Genomic DNA, 17,199 nt, shown 5'->3' with positions numbered 1-17,199 from the left:
AACGCAGCCCTAATCTTCACTATATTTGTATTCATGACTGTTTTTTCTGTTTGTAGCTTCCACACGGTTTAATACATAGTGCTATTTCATATCATATAAATTAAAGAAAATAATTAAAATAATTTACAGCGTAAAAACACGCATGTTGATTATTAATCACTCAGGTTTTAATTTTCTGGTGCATATGAAAAGAAAGATCGTCTGGCATATATTAATAATTCAGCCTATTTTGGACACACAAATAATCTCGGATAGTTCGGACAGCATGCGAATTGTGACGTAGGCTTGAAAAAATATCTTTTTTGACTGTCCCGCGCGTGGAGGCATTTCATTGGCTCACACGTTGATGGCCAGGAGAACTCTCCAATTACATAAAGACACAATGTTACCGATGGGCTGACGCGGAAATCCGAATGTCTAGCTGGTGAGAAGGCTGCATGGAAATTTCGGAAACTGACAATCTACATATCTTTATAATAAACGTGTCATAATTTCAGACACTAGATGTTGATTCAGGGCATCTTAACTAGGTGGAGCAACTTAGAAAAACAGTGTTTTCTTACTGGACAACCTTTGAGCTAGACAAGAAAGCATGATACGCTCAAATAGTATTTTTCTCTTGAGTTCTATTATTTTGTTTCTACCACTTGGATCTGTGTATACAAAGGACTTTAACGCATTATGTTCAACATGCAGACAATTAGTCGACAAATTTGACAAGGTATGTCTGTATGTTTCTAATTATCTATCGATCTATCTTAAAGAAAAGAGCATCTTTAAAGCAATTCATTTTAACATATGAATAAAGTTTGTAGTTATTAAATGGTAAAACAATACGTTTTCCGTTCAAAACTGGGCAAAAAGTGTCTGAACGTTGTCCTACCTTAGTACAACATGTCCATATGTGAAATATATAAACTACAGGGAAACTAATTTCATACATTAACTACATATCATATTAAAACCAGTTATTTCTGCACAAATGGTTCAGAAAAGTGTTAGTCCTTAGAAAGTCTCTAGCATCACTTTTTTTTACAAATGATGTGTTGATATCATATTGCAAAGTAATGACATTTAGACATGTTTAAATGTGATGTACTGTTAATGCCTGAATACTTATTGGGGTCACTTTAGATATGTTGAGTGTAAACATTCATTTTTGCCAGGGTCTGGAAAAAACAGCGAAGCAAAATTTTGGTGGTGGAAACACAGAATGGGAAGAGCGAAAACTCTCCAAATATGAACTGAGGTGAGAAGTAAGAAAATTGTATAATTTGACACAAAACATCTTAAAGCAATATTTACTTGCATGCACTAATTAAATAATAAATTGCACTCTTGTAGTTCATTATCTTGACCCAGACTATCAGGTTAGACTGGTTACAATGTACAAATGAGTGTTTTGTTTTTTTTTTGTTTTTTTTTTTGTTTGTTTTTTTTAGTGAGATTAGGTTGACGGAGATACTGGAGGGCTTGTGTGACAGCAGCAGTTTTGAGTGCAACCACATGTTGGAAGAAAATGAGGAACACTTTGAGACGTGGTGGTTCAAGAGGTTAGGAACTCAAATGGAGAATTTGTACCATAATACCTGAAGAGTTCATTCTCAAGGCTGAGGTATACTTCATTTTTCCGTGTGCCGTCATGTCTTGTGCACTGTTGAATAGGCAAGCCTTTCTCAGCATACGTCATTTGACCATGCATTAGCTTTTTTTTTTACTGCATTTGTTGTGTCCAGTATAAGTATACCACTCTGAAAGACAAAGAAGCAGCATACATATATTAGGGTAGGGTAACCAGCTGTCCTGTATTTTATGTGACAGTCCCCAAATTTGGGAGAGTCTGTGTGGACTCTGTTAATGACACAATTTACATCTTGCGCACTGTGCAACACAATACGGCACGCAGACAATGTATGTATACTTTGGGCATCAGTCGCATTGTTGAAAGTATCTTTTTAATCGGATTAATAAAAAGAAATCTAACTTTTTTTGCATTTTTGTTGCAGGAAAACAAAACACCCTGATCTGTTCAAGTGGTTTTGTATAGAGACCATCAAAGTGTGCTGCCCAAAAGGCTTATTTGGTCTTGACTGCAACAGTAAGTGTACTAAGTGTTGAATTAATAAATTTTTAATAAGTATACAAATGCTTAGCCAAAGCATTGCAAATCCACAGTCCTTTGTAGTTATTTAACATGTTTTTGCATTACTATGACAGTAACAAACTACAGTGTTGAAGAGAGACAAAACAATTACTTTTAAATCTCCGTTCCATTAAACTTGTTTCACGTAGCTAGCTATAAGTTACAGAGTCCTTAAGGGGACATGCTGATAGAAATCACTGAGATGGAGGAAACTTTTGCGGACAAAATTTATTAGGGTAATGCAATAATTTTACTAGCAAAAAACATTTTTTTTTTTTTTTTTTTTTTTTTAACAAATGCAAAGTTTTTTGGGGGGAACGCAAGCATTATGTGAGGGAATGCAAATGGATTGAAAAATAATTTTTCTTCTTTTGTTACATCACCATGTCCCCTTATAATATGTTGACTAATTTCAAATTGACTACCACAGATTTTTGAAACCGATGTGTTAATAAAACTTACAACTGAAAATCAGCTTAAAAAATTGGTTGATGGAACACCATAATTATTAGAACACATGGAATTAAGTTTGTATAGCTAGAAGCATTTCCATTTATGTTGCAGACTTTAAAAAATATGTAAAAGTTTCTTTTGTTTTGGATTATTTTGCTTGCATTGGAGGAGCTGACAAACCATGCCATGGTAATGGCAAATGTGATGGAGATGGAACAAGGTCCGGAAATGGGAAGTGCAGTTGTGATAAGGGATATGAAGGGGAGTTTTGTCTGGACTGCAGTGATGGTTATTTTAGTGCACTGAGGAATGATACATTCTCCTTGTGCAAAGGTAAACATCAAATAAGCTTGATGAGCATCATATGTTTCATAGTTATAACTAGGGGTGTGCAGTGGAGCCAATATCTGTATTTGTAACTGTCTCAAAATTATCTGTATCTGTATTCTTATAAAACCAGAAATATGTGGGAGTTAACTGGAAGTTCATAAAATTACATTAGAAGTCTGTTTTAAATGTAATTTTGTCTCTTTTTATCGTTTTCATCTGACAGACATGCCTTGTATAAAACAATTTTAAAAAATAAAAAGATAAAAATAATAATAATAAAAAAAAAAAAAAAAAAAAAAATTAATAATAATATAATTATTAATAATAATAATAATAATAAATAATAATATTATTATTGTTATTGTTGTTATTGTTATTATTGTTATTATTTTACTTATTTATTTTTCCAGAAGAACTTTGTGTACTTTGTGTACATCCACAACCTCAAATAAGAGGACTTTTTATGAAATGGTAAATTAGAGAACAATATTCAGTGGCTGAAAACTATAAATAACTTTTACTATGCATAATACAAATCTGAACAAATAAAGAATACATAAATTATGGACCAGCTCTAAGAGAAATTGAGACAGAACTTACATCACATCGAGTTCATATTACTTAAGCTCTGATTTCTGAAAGACATAAAGACAGCAACACTGCTATTTGATTTGCAATTGTGCTGTGTTCATTTTATTCAAAGAGTTTATACTCATTAACTTTACACACTCGTTCCGTAGTGATTTTAGAAGTTTATGTATAATATTGTAGTATCCCTGGCTCACCTGTTATCTAGCAAGCACAACTCGTGACTGTGTATCACAAATATATATTTTTTAATTATTTGGTAGAATTCATAATTCATTTTTTATGCTATTGTCTGTGCCTTTCCAAATTAAGTATTCAGCTTTGAGTACACCCCCTAGTTATATTTGTAAAATATAATGAGTTTTCCATACATGGTGGGGTCTAAAAGTCTAAGACCACCTTGAAAATATAGATTTCAAAATCTGAAATTTGGAAAAAGGTTTTAGAATTTTCAAAAATCTAAAAAACAAAAACCCACCTTATTTAAAATACAAGATTTTGAGATTGTATATGATTTTTGACATTTTATTTACCTCTTCCTTTTTTCCGGTTTTTTTTTTTTTTTTTTTTTTTTTTTAGAGTGTCATGAGTCTTGTGATGGCTGCACTGGAGGAACCAATCAGGATTGTAAAGAATGTAGGAATGGCTGGGAGAAAGACCCAGAAGGAGCATGCATTGGTAAGAAGAAAAAAAAAAAGATAATTATTTCAATGCCTGAAAAACACATGGAAAATAATAAAACTTTAAAATTCCTTTAATATAGTTAAGTAATTTACATAGTAAATGCATTTTAGTAGTTCTGTTCTTAAATATTTAATGGTCTAGATATGGATGTATATGTAAGGGACAGTTTGCAGTCATCCTTTCATTATTCTGACCAGTTTGTTTATGTTTGATACTCCTATACTATATTTATCTAATAGGTATTGTGTTTTTCTTATTGGAGACATTTTTACAACAATTCATACACAATTATGTTATAACAAAATCTGTTAATTCAAAGTATTGTTTTCTGACGTACCAATGGAAAATCACCTCTGAACTCTCTGGGTGAAGGAATAGGAAAAGAAAAAGAAGTAAATTATTTGCCATTGTTCCAGCTGCAGGTTTCAGCCTGGAGCCAACTTTCACAGAATGTTTTTGCCCCATTAATCTCAGAACATCTCCTAGTGGTGAGCCATCTCCTTGCCACCTCTGCAACTCCCATCTTACAGTAGGTAGACATCCAAAACGTTACTTCTACCGCCGCTCGTACCGCCGCCGCGGCGTCTGCAAAGTGCATTTGCAGCTTTTGACCGCTGAGTGGCGCTTTAATCACAAGTTTTCAAACAAGCGCATCAAAGCACATTTTCGCAAATAGACGTCAGTTTTGCCTCGCTGATGTGTTACATATGACGGCTGCAGTCAGGGAAAATGAAAGAAAAACACTATAGTTAAAATATTTAATATTCACAGATGAAAGTTTGGTAATTATGAAGTTATGTGCATTTCTTAGAAACGAATTCAAGCAGGATAAATGTCAAGCCTGTGCCTGAGCCTGTGCTTATATTTTCTCTAAGCTACACAGTATTACACCATATTTTAGATTTGACACATTTAATAGGTGTGCAGTATTATTTATATAATATGAATTGTGTGTTATATTATTCAAAATAAATTGTGGTTTACTTTGCATCAGAGAATTAGAAAGTGTGGTAGCCTATTTTAGTGAGCAGGCTACATGGATTTATATGCAAAATGTCAATATTCTCATATATTAGGCCTATATTTTAATTTATATTTTAAAATTCCTTTAATAAAACAACATGCATTTTTGTTATTCGTTACCTGTCCTTTATTTTGACAGACAACTTCTTGGGAAAATATATTTGTCTGTAAGAAATTGTTGCTTGTTTTATAAATTATTTTCTTTTAGTAAAACGTGAGGCACTGTATAATTTCGTTCCCATTATTTAGGCCTAATTAAAACAAGAAAACTAATAAATTAAACCTGCATGATTTAGCTAAATCATTGAAATTCTAAAGAATGGACGGATTAATAAAACGTCCTCACGATTAAACTCAAGTTCTCTCATTATAATCACCAAACTGCAAATGATGTAAAAAAAGAGCTTCATTAATAGACAACTTCAGTGATTTCAAAGGGAGCCGCCGTTACTTGCTTACATAGAATTTAAGTTAAAAAAAAAAAAAAAAAAATTGCAGCCGCATTTAAATGCAGGTGTGTAAAATGTCTGCGTGCAAGATTTGCGCGGCGCGAGTGATGCTGAGTGCATGCGCAGCATTTAATCTTTTTTTTTTTTTTTATCTTCTCACTACAAATCTTGTTTGGTTTTATTTTGGATAATTGCATGTAAAAAATAATTTACGTTGTAATGCATATGCAAAATGTGAATAATTATTCATATTTAAGTGTTTGTGCGAAAATTATTAATGCGCATGCAGGACAGGGAGGCGCCCTCTAGATCACTTGAATTTTTTCCTGATAATGAATTAACTTAAAATTGTGGTGTCTCACATACATGAGAAATACATCTACAGAAAGCTTAAAAATGTCTTTTAAACAAATCAATTCAGAACGAAAGCATTGTGTAATCTGTGAAGGTTGTATGTCTCTTTAAAGGCGCGTTCATGTGGAGAGAGGCAGCACTGTGAATTTCATCTTGCAGCCGACAAGAAAACATTTGTTTATTAATAAATATTTAAATTGTCTCCTTTTTTACAATTATTGGGCTACTTCTGCCTGTGCTTTGGGGCAAACTTAATGCATGTGCTTGAGCGCGAAATATATTAAGGCTCATTATGGATTATAGATGTAAATGTCATATAATCCTGCGATTAGTTGAATAATGACAAATGAACGACTAGTAACTAGAAAAATCTTACATGGGAGGCAGACCTATTAAATAGCCTCTAGACATCTCTGTTAAAGTTTTTAAAGCATTTTATACGCGTTTGCATAAATTCTTCTTTCAGAACGGTCTGTAATGGAGAGATGCCTTAACAGTGATTTTTCCTCTGAAACACAAAAAAACGAAAATTGAAATAAAATTAATTTTTTTTTTTTTTTTTTGAGAATGGCCAACCCTTCTCTGCAGATATTGTTGCTTCTGGTTTGTGCATTGTAAATAGGCTACAAAAAAAAATAAAAAATAAATAAATAATAATAATAATGTCTCCAAAAACTCCAAAATGTTTTTTTGTCATGTCTGTAACGCATGTGTATTCCCAAATCTAAAGAAGCCTATAAAACATCATAGACGGATCATACTGATGTCTGGACTGGTCTGGATGTCGTTTGCGAATTTATTTATTTATTTTATATTGAGTTAAGGCAACTTCCTCTGAAGTTATAATAACTAATAAAAACTATATTGCGCTATACATTAGTCAACATTTGAAGTGGATCAAAACCTTTCTTCAAAGTTGCCCTAAAACCAAAATGACGAGTCCTATCTAAACCTGTTCTGCAAGTTTGATACCCTCATAAGACACTGTCCATATGAAAGACCAAGAAATTCACACCTTTATCTCGACCCCCACAAGCTATACATAACTACCCCAACCCCCTCCAGCTGAACTGAATTCGGTCTGTTTTTTGGCTGTGAGGAACGGTGTGTTGTCATGTTACTGGGTTGAAACATGCCTGCACTCACAGCAGCCTTACTCTTTTTATTCATTATTTTCCCGCAGCCCATACTATTGTTTTCACAAGACCATAATAATAACAAATTATCAATTGATAATTAATCATTATTTTACGAAAATCATTGTTATTTGTGAACGTAGCGTTTGCGGAAGGCTTTAAGACCAAGCGGAGTCTTCCATCAGCTACTCCCGCTTCACAGCACGCGTGACTCGCGCTAACTGCACCCAGCTTCAAAGTCCGCAAGTTTTGATTTAACTAAATCAGTTTGAGCGAATACAACTTACTGATCATGAGCCCAACATTTAGCAAGACAGAAAAACATTCAGTCTACCTGAAGGAAGATGTATTTCATTGTAAGTTAATGCTGTTAATTAAATAGAGAGTTAAATAGAGAGAGAGAGAGAGAGAGAGAGAGAGAGAGAGAGAGATAAATAAAAAAAAAAACCGTGTTGGCTATTCCTAAACTTGGAGCTCATTATTGAAGTACAAATCCAAACACCAGAAGCAAACTCTGTGTTCTTTCATTGAAAAGTATGCATTTTGTCTATTCACAGGCTATATGGTTGAAATAAACTTTAAGTGCCATTGTTTAAAAAAATGCTTTATTGGCTAACGTTTCATAGCCCTTCAGTTGTTATGCTTTAAAATCCCATAACATTTGTAATTACACAGTATTTTCACCTCCTAAATCACTAACCTTTAAAGTCACAATTCTATAATGGTCAAATTTACTCAGGCCGATGGCACTTTTAATTACATTATGTTTTTTTTTTTTTTTTTTTAGAATAATTGTAGCTTACATAAATAGGTGAAGCAAAACAAATATGAATAATATTTGGATCGTCCCTTATTTTTTCCCTTATTTTCTTAAAGAATAAACACTTATTTTCTACAAGAATAAACATAACATATTATTAATTCATATAAATAATTTAAGCAATTAAAACCTGATAACATATTATTAATTCATAGAAATAATTTAAGCATTTAAAACCTTTTTGTTTAAAAAACCTTGAACTTCAATACTATTAAACTGACTTTAAAATCTCAAGGAGTTTATAAGTTAAAAAGGGTCAAATGTCACAGTGTATGTTAAATAGCCTAAATGAACTTGTGTTAACAATATAATTAGAACTAACAATATAATTCAATTTTTTTTTTTTAAATGAACAATTCCTGTATAAAATGGGACAGCAACCTTTATATCAAACATTTTTAAATCGTCCACAGCTGAGCAACGCGCGAGGCAGGTTAAGCGTGAATGTGCTGCACAAAGTCATTTTCAGATGCAATGAAAAAAAAAAAAAAAAAAAAAAACAATACCTGGATAGCCTAGATTAGGCCCAGACTCTGTTCCTAAGTATATAATAATTATAATTTAACCGATTAATCACCTATTTTCGTTTGCTGCATGTTATTTTATTTAGTTATTTATTTATTTTTTAAACAGGCTAAAAAATAAATTAAGTTTGTGAGAGGAAAAAATATATAAGTATAAGTATATATATAAGAATATATAAGTCATGTATAAGTTGCATTTTATTACATTCAGAAATAATAACGGCTGGCCTAATAATGTTATAATGTGCCAACAGGATATTTTTAGTTCTCTTCACTTTACAACAAATCCTTTAAATTTAACAAATTTATCAGAACAGAACAAGAATTACAAATATATAATTCTAATGGATAAATAAAATAGCAGTATATAATAATATAGGCTTAGCTATAAACAAACAAAAAAAAAAATAAATGAATAATAATATAAAGTGAACCATAAGGTAAGGTTGGGCTCTCATTCGGGAGAAATCCAAACGTTTCCCATATTCGTGATTTTGCCTATTTCAAGCTTAACTATTATTCATTAGGAAAAATAGGCTTTGTAGTTCACGCGTGTTTCAGTATCGACGGAAAAAAAATAAAAAATCATAATTAACAAAAATATGCCAACGTGGACCGCTGCTCGCGCCGAATGGCACGGTGAACGGCTACTGTTTCCAATGAATGAGCACGAGGCACCAGCGCGATCAAACAGCTGAAACAGAAAATACAAAATTTTTGGTCACACAGTAAAGGCATAATTCAAAAAATGCAAAGTGTTAGCAGTTTGAAAAATCAAGAATAATAACAGAATTAATCATAATTATTGCTAAATGCTGGACCGTTCTCATTTCTATCTGCAAATGGAACCTGAAGGATTTTTTTTTTAAACCAAGAATGAACCAAAATGAAAACATTTTTAGCTTTTTATCCGTATATATAGGCCTTATATTTAATGACTGTTTAATAACAATAGCAAGCATAAGATCCTTTGTGTAAAGGTCTTCTTTTAATTTTTGATGAGTAGACTGTAGCCTAAGACTATCCTACATTTTGAAATTGACTCACTGTACATGTACATTTTTTAATGGTTTTTTTTAAAGCTGGTACAATGTTATATCATAATGTTATTGTTGTTTTACCTCCACCTTTTATCTCATTTTACAATTACATTCAGTTCGCAATCCGTCCCTTTGCTCCACCTGGTGGTAGTTTCGCGAAGGATTTTAACACTTGACTGACTTGAAGTTAACGCCGCGGCCCTGCGGCGGCGGTACGCGCGGCGGTATTACTCATTTTGGTTGTCTACCATCTGTACCTTCCCATCCAGATATTCCTTTACTTAACTGGCTCAGTGGTACAGCATTGCATTAGCAGCACAAAAAGTCGTGGGTTCAATTCCCAGGGACCACACACATACTGGTAAAAAAAAAAAAAAAAAAAAAAAAATGCCTTTTGATAAGAGCATCTGCTAAATGCATAAATTTAAATGTCAAACTCAGTTCCTGGAGGGCCAATGTCCTACAGAGTTTAGCTCCAGGAGCTGAGTTTGATACCATTGTTGAATCAATTTTTCTTATCGATGACAGAAACTTACTTTCTCTGCTTCTTTCTTTTGTTTCCCTTAAAACATATTTAAGGCTGATCCAGCTATCTCAATGTCTTTGAGTAGATTCTGCGATGATGTTCCTATCAATTACACCCAACCTCTACAAGGAGGACTCCATGCATGGTAGTCCTCCATCCACTTTCCCTGCACTTGACAGCAAGATCAGTGTATTATAACTTGTTCATCTCATGGCTGTTTTCATATACTTCAAGGATCTCTAGCACTTTATGCAGAACCTGATCATGTCTCCATTTATACTATTCCTGCGTCAAGGTGGCCTTGCAGCCAGCCAACATGTGCTGTGAGTTTGACCTTGGAGGTGCCGTGCCGTACCACCAGAATTGGTGGTTACTCGGATTACTTGGACTTAGTAGGTTGTCGCAGATGGATCCAACATCCTTGCTGTTGCTGGCTTACTGCTCTAATCAGATCTCCTTCTTCTGTCCTACTTCTATCACCACCATTGCTTTCTAGAGCCTAATAGAGGCTGCTGACCACCATTTATGGGCTATTTCTAGTCCAAGAAATGCAGTTCCTCCCTGGGTTCTTCTAAAAATCTGTTGGTGTTTCAATCACAAAGCTTTGGCCTTTGTTGGCTTTGCACCTGCATTAACCTGACACATCTTTTGCAGCCACATCAGGCGATGATACAGTCTAAATTAGTAACACCATACTTTGAATGTTCCTGAAAGATGACAAAAAAAAAAAAAATCCAAGGGTGTATTCCAGAAAGCAAGGTTTGCCTACCATCACGTATATCTAAAACTTGCAGCTGATTAACCCAAAACATGCTTGCTCAAGATATACCAGTTCCAAAACTGCAACTGCAAGTAAGTTAAGTCAACCCAGAGTATGTTCATGTTGAAGACCTTTTCAACCGTTTCAGATCAATGTCATTATAGAAACAGACTCTAATAAGAAGCACAGTACATTCTTAGTGCAAATCTTTTATCTTTTAATCAGTTTTTATTAATATGAACGAGAATTTTTTTTATGTTAGTTAAATTATGAATTAAAAAGTAAGATTGATTGTACTAAAAACCCAATCTCAGTCTGTGCTTGCAAAGATAGAATGGCTGTATAAGTGTATTTTTTATGTTTAGCCATATTGTATGTTGAGATTTATTTTTCTATAATAAAAATACATATGATGCATTATGTAGAAAATGCCCCATTGTAAAAAAAAATTAAAAAAAACTTAATACAATCCATTATAAAGCACTATTATAAAATATAGCAATGTCTATTTTACTGTTATTTACTTTTTATTCTTAACTCACACAAAGTAGACCTGCATTTAAAGGTTTTTTTTCCTTTTTTTTTTTTTTGCAACAGGACATGTGTTTGTGTGTGTGAATGTTTTTACGATATATATGATTTATGTGTTGTGAGTTTTAGTGACAATTCAAGTACTTTGTACATTAACTTACTAACTTTATACATTTTTGCTTAGTTTGATATGCATTTCTAAGGCCCATACATTTGTCTTTACCTACATTGGTCCTGTGTTTTCCCATTACAGACATCAATGAATGCACCAAAGATCCAGCTACATGCAAAGATAACCAATACTGCCTAAACACAGATGGCTCTTTCTCCTGTAAAGGTCTGTTTAAATACAGTGTTAACAAAGATTAATTTTATTTTGGCAACCCATATGATATGACCAAAATCTTATTTCATGATATGAGAGATTTTATTTCACAACAACAATACAATTTGAAATAGCTATTTTATTTATTTAATTATTTATTTATTTATTTTGTTATTAAAAATATCACTTACTGCTCTTGACTGAATCAGTTTTGAATCTTTAGAAAGAATCAGTTCATATTTTGTTAATTCAGTAAAGACTATGCAGTATTTTGGTTAAACATATGCTGTCTGAGAGGGGCACTTTCGGGTGTATGATGGTGCGTGAGTACTGCATTGAGTTCTTTTCCACTCCCTATTGCATTTAAAAACTTTATTAAACATCTTGCACATCCCGAATTCGCAATTGCATGCCAATCTCTAACGATGGATACTTTATACCATCATCATGGTATATACTGTCATACAAAAATAAGTACTGAGTAATATTAATTTCCAACATTTGCTTACTGTATGGTTGGGGTTAGTAGCTGTCAATTATGCATAAATAAAATGTTATTTATTTTATATTCCAGAATGTGATATCAGATGCTCTGGTTGCAAAGGACCTGGTGCAAGTTACTGCCTCACATGTGCTGATGGCTTTAAGGATGAAGAAAGCACCTGCACAGGTATCACTTTTCTTTAGGAAAGAGCTTGAATGGCAATGACTAGAGTTTTCGCTCTTTCTTGTGCTTGTAGATATGTGAGCAACTGAGGCAGTGTATATACCAGGAACACTGGGAGTGTGTGGTTGAAGGAAGCCTTACGTGATGCTGTACTGCTGGTTTTAGAGCACATTCATAGTAAATGATCACTTTTGTTGTAAATAGAGCCTTAAACTGTTTTTACACAGCTGATCCAGAAATGAAAATTCAGGAACACTTCAGTTTAGGGAACACTGTTCACTATTAACGAGTTGCTTATTAGCATATGTTACCAGCGTACTGGCTGTTTATTAATATTATGAAGCTCATATAATTCTGCCTTATTCTGCATTAACGTATTCTAGATCCCTTAACCCTACCCCATACCTAAATATATCTACCTTACTAATATCAATAAACAGCAAATTAGGAGTTTATTGAGGGAAACTTGCAAAAAGAAAAGACAGCTTTTAAATGCAGATCCATTTTGTTGAGTTAAGAATAAAATAAATAACTAGAGCTTTATTTTGTAATAGTATACACACAAATTCTTGCTGTATATCTTAATCATAATGCACTGTTATAAAATATAGCAATGTTTATTTTACTGTTATTTTATTCCTAACTCGCACAAAGTGGATCTACATTTAAAATATTTTTTTTTTCTTGCAACAGGACGTGCGTGCGTGTGTATAAGATTTTTGCATTTTTGACCTTAAATGACAATTCAAGTACTTTATGCATTAACTAAGTAGCTTTATACATTTTTGGCTATTTTGATATGTATTTCTAAGGCCCATACATTTGTCTTTACCTGCATTGGTCCTGTGTTTTTCCATTACAGACATCAACGAATGCACAGAAGATCCAGCTCTGTGCAAAGATAACCAATACTGCCTAAATACAGATGGTTCTTTCTACTGTAAAGGTCTGTTTAAATACAGTGTTACAGTGTTTTATTTTGGTAACCCTTTATTTAAGGTGTCGTTGTAACAGTGTAATTATACAAGTAAGTAATGAGTAATATTAATTTCCAACATGTGCTTAGTGTAGGCTTAGGGTTAGTAACTGTAAATGATGCATAATTACATGTCAAACAAGGACACTGTAAAATAAAATGTTACCGTTATTTTATATCCCAGAATGTGATACCAGATGCTCTGGTTGCAAAGGACCTGGTGCCAGTAACTGCCTCACCTGTGCTGATGGCTATAAGGATGAAGAAGGCACTTGCACAGGTATCACTTTTCATCGGGGAATAGCTTGAATGGCAGTGACTGGATTTTTCAATCTTTCGTATGCTCGTGGATATGTGAGCAACTGTAGGCAGTGTATACACCAGTAACACCAAGAGTGTGTTCATGCTGAAGGTATTTTTATGTGATGGTGTACTACTGGTTTTAGAGCACATTCATAGTAAATGAAAATACACTGTGTTTACAAAGCTCATCCAGAAATGAAAATTCAGTAACACTTTAGAATAAGGAACACTATTCACTAGTAACTAGTTGCTTTTTAGCAACTGGTTACTAGCATTCTGGCTGTTTATTAGTACTTATAAACAGGGGAGCTCCCCTGCTTATAAAGCACATATTATTCTGCCTTGTTCTGCATGACCATACTGCGTGTAAAAAGTATGACATTATGCTTTGGAATGTAATGAAGTAAAAGTTTTCCAAAGAAAGCCACTCTGATAAAGTACAGATGCTTTTTAAATTTACTTGAGTAAAGTAAAAATACTTCACTACTGTACACCTCTGTTTACTATCAATAAGCAGCAAATTAGGAGTTTATTGAGGGGAAACTATAGTAAATATCCATCCATCCGTGCCGATTATCCGGAAACAGGTTGCTGTGGCAGCATGCTGAGTAAGGATGCATTAGGGCTGGGCGATATATCGCATGTGATTGTCACGCGCATTTCGTCAGTAAAGCCGGTTCCCGGATTACTGCTAAATCGCCATCACTTGCTTTCAAATGGAGCTGCATTTAATAGACAGAGCTGTAGATCACTGACAAGCTACGCAATATCGCGTTCATTATCGCAGATGAATCGCCTTCGATAATGAACGCGATTTTTCAAGCTTGTCAGTGATCTACGGCTCTGTCTATTAAATGCCGCTCCATTTGAAAGCAGGTGATGGTTGGATTGGCAGGTGATGGGCTCATTTTAACTTGGAGAAGCAGCAGCTCTACTTCTGCATCTCTCCCAGATGTCCAAGCTTTACACCCTTTCTCTCGGGGTCATCCCAGACACCCTATGGAGAAAACTAATTTCAGCTGCTGGTACCCATAATCTTGTTCTTTCTGTCTTTACCCAGAGCTCATGATCGTAGGTGAGGTTTGCAGCGTTGATTGACTGGTAAATTTAAGAGCTTCACCTTCAGGCTTAGCTCTCTCTTCACCATAAGCGGCCGCATTACTGCTGCCACTCCATAAATCCTCCTATCAATGTCATGCTCCAACCTACCTTCACTCGTCAACAAAACCCCAGTATACTTGAACTCCTTTACTTGGGCAAGCAAATCACTCCCTACCAATCCACCCTTTTCCTGTACAGAACCATGGCCTCAGATTTAGAGGTGCTCATTAGCCGCGTTTCCACTGTTCCACTAGTTCACACTCAATAGCACACTGCCCAAGTAAATGCTGAAGGCTCAATCAAGCCATCAGTATGACATCATCCACAAAAATCCACATTGTTATTCCTCCAGATGAGGTTTAACAATCAGCCAGTATCTCTTTTTGTCAGCACTCTGACATAGACTTTCCCTGGCAGACTGAGAAGTGGGATCCCTCTATAATTGGAGCTAGAGGTCGACCGATGGTGGATTTTAATTAGGTTTGACCACATTGGCCGATAACAAATTTATCAACTGGTAATTGATTTCCAAGACAGTGGCATCGAGTCAGGGATTGGTCAATGTTCCCACCCCTGCTTGCTCACCCTGAGTGACATCAGAGAAAGAGAGAGTCCAACCCCTGTCCAGGAGTTTGGTTCCAGAACTGTGCATAGAAGTTAGGCCAATTATATCTAGCTGGTAATGCCTAACTATTCCTTGAACATTGAGCTGTACCACAATTGAGGTTTTCAGAGGACAATCAGCATTTATACTAGTTATATCAACAGGTTACATTAAGAGTACAGATTTCCACCCTATAAATAAATTCTTAATTCCTTGTTTTACACAGAAATTTATACTTTTGTAATTGTCTTTGTGTGTGTGTGTGTCTTTCATCAGAAGAGAATAAGGAAGTGCCTGCCTTTGATTCTGAAGATTCCCAAACTGGTGACTCACCTGAAAAACATGAGGACCTCTGAAGTCATATGGCTTGAATGCAGAAAACAGCCTCCAGGACAAAATTTGCCTAGGGACCACTAGTGTCTGCAGTGTCTAAATACTGTTTGCTGCTCTTCTGGAATAATCAAGAGTGGAAAGCACTTACAGTAAATACTTGAGAAACAGCACTTTTTAATTTGTGGAACATGTTTTTGCAGTAGACACAGTCAGCACCACTTTCTCAGTGAGCAAGATTTACTTAGGATACATTCTCAGCTCTTTTTTTTTTTTTTTACTTATATGCCCCCCCCCCCCCCCCCCCCCCGCCCGCCACCCCCCCCCCAACCACCTCACAATTTTTGTTTGTCTTGAAAGGTAAATAAAATCAAAATTTTAAAAATTATCATTTTTGTTTCACTTTTTTTTTATTGGGTTCTACCACCACTCCTATCTAGCATTCTTTTTAAGTAAATACTTTTGAGACCCATTGGCAATTAACATCCGCTTTTCATTTATCAAGTTAATTTTGGCTATCATCCACCTCATTCCCTAACACCCCAGCATGTGCAAATACCCACCAAAAATGTATCAGTACTTCAACTACATACATCTTTCGTATTCCTTTTTGTTTTGTTTTTCTTTTTTTTATATTTATTTTATTTATTAAGCTTGTGTCAACCACTGGATCTGTGGCTTTCCAAGGTGGGTTACCATTTAAGGTACCACAGGACAAAATTACATATTCTTAATTTTTAAATGTTTGGCCCACTACACAAAACTATGGCCCACCTTTTATTTATACTCCCAATAATCCTACAGAAATCTGCAGGAGTTCATCAGTTTCCCACTGTATTGTGAGTCAGGGTCTTTACCAGTACCAGCGTGCATATTGTAGATATTTTATGGATTTATTTTTAAAGTTAAAATTGTATGAAAAGTCATTTTTCTTCATTAATTTACAGAGTCTGCCTTATTATTCACATAGCTGTTATGACGAAATGAAACTTTAGTGGACTATGTAAATATTCAATCACCTGCAGGTAACATTTATCTAATAATAACAGTTGTCTGAGGGTACTATGCATCTATTGTAACATTATCCAAGTACAAAACAAGATGTTAAAGATAAATACATACAACGTACAATTTTCATTGTATTTATTATTAAGCATGAAAAACAAAGTTAATATTTATTGTATTAATATACAATAAGCAAATTAGTGCTGGGTTGCATCAGGAAGAGCATCTGCTGAAAATGAATGTGGATTATTCTGCTGTAGCGACCTCTAATGGGAGTAGTTAAAGGAGAGTGTCAAAACCACAGAGATAAACAAAACCACAAATATGTGACAAAGCTGTTTCTTTGACAACTTTTCTCCAACATGGTCTATCCTCTTTTCTACACACCATGTAATTTTTGTGGCATAAATTATGGGAGTACCTTCCGTTAAACTATGATTATCAGCAACTGCAATAAAATTGTTTAAAAGCCACAATGAAACAAAGTAGTGCAGATCTTTTCTTAAGTATTGCGATTCGAGAGCAAA

The 17,199-nt window shown here is 34.3% G+C and overlaps 1 protein-coding gene across 1 annotated transcript; it reads left to right on the top strand.

Moving 5' to 3' along the window:
* Positions 1–355: 355 nt before the first annotated feature.
* Positions 356–15,980, top strand: creld2 (cysteine-rich with EGF-like domains 2). Its single transcript, XM_042722372.1, has 11 exons — positions 356–721; positions 1,167–1,249; positions 1,443–1,553; positions 2,007–2,098; positions 2,753–2,929; positions 4,094–4,192; positions 11,615–11,698; positions 12,261–12,356; positions 13,216–13,299; positions 13,514–13,609; positions 15,614–15,980. The coding sequence occupies exons 1-11, from the start codon at positions 593–595 to the stop codon at positions 15,691–15,693; spliced, it is 1,131 nt and encodes a 376-aa protein (XP_042578306.1). The 5' UTR covers positions 356–592; the 3' UTR covers positions 15,694–15,980.
* The last annotated feature ends 1,219 nt before the right edge of the window (positions 15,981–17,199 follow it).

Source organism: Cyprinus carpio, chromosome B4 (assembly GCF_018340385.1).
Source record: "Cyprinus carpio isolate SPL01 chromosome B4, ASM1834038v1, whole genome shotgun sequence".
NCBI lineage: Eukaryota > Metazoa > Chordata > Actinopteri > Cypriniformes > Cyprinidae > Cyprinus > Cyprinus carpio.
Note: the sequence above shows the minus strand (reverse complement) of the source record. Positions and strands in the feature narration are given on the sequence as shown.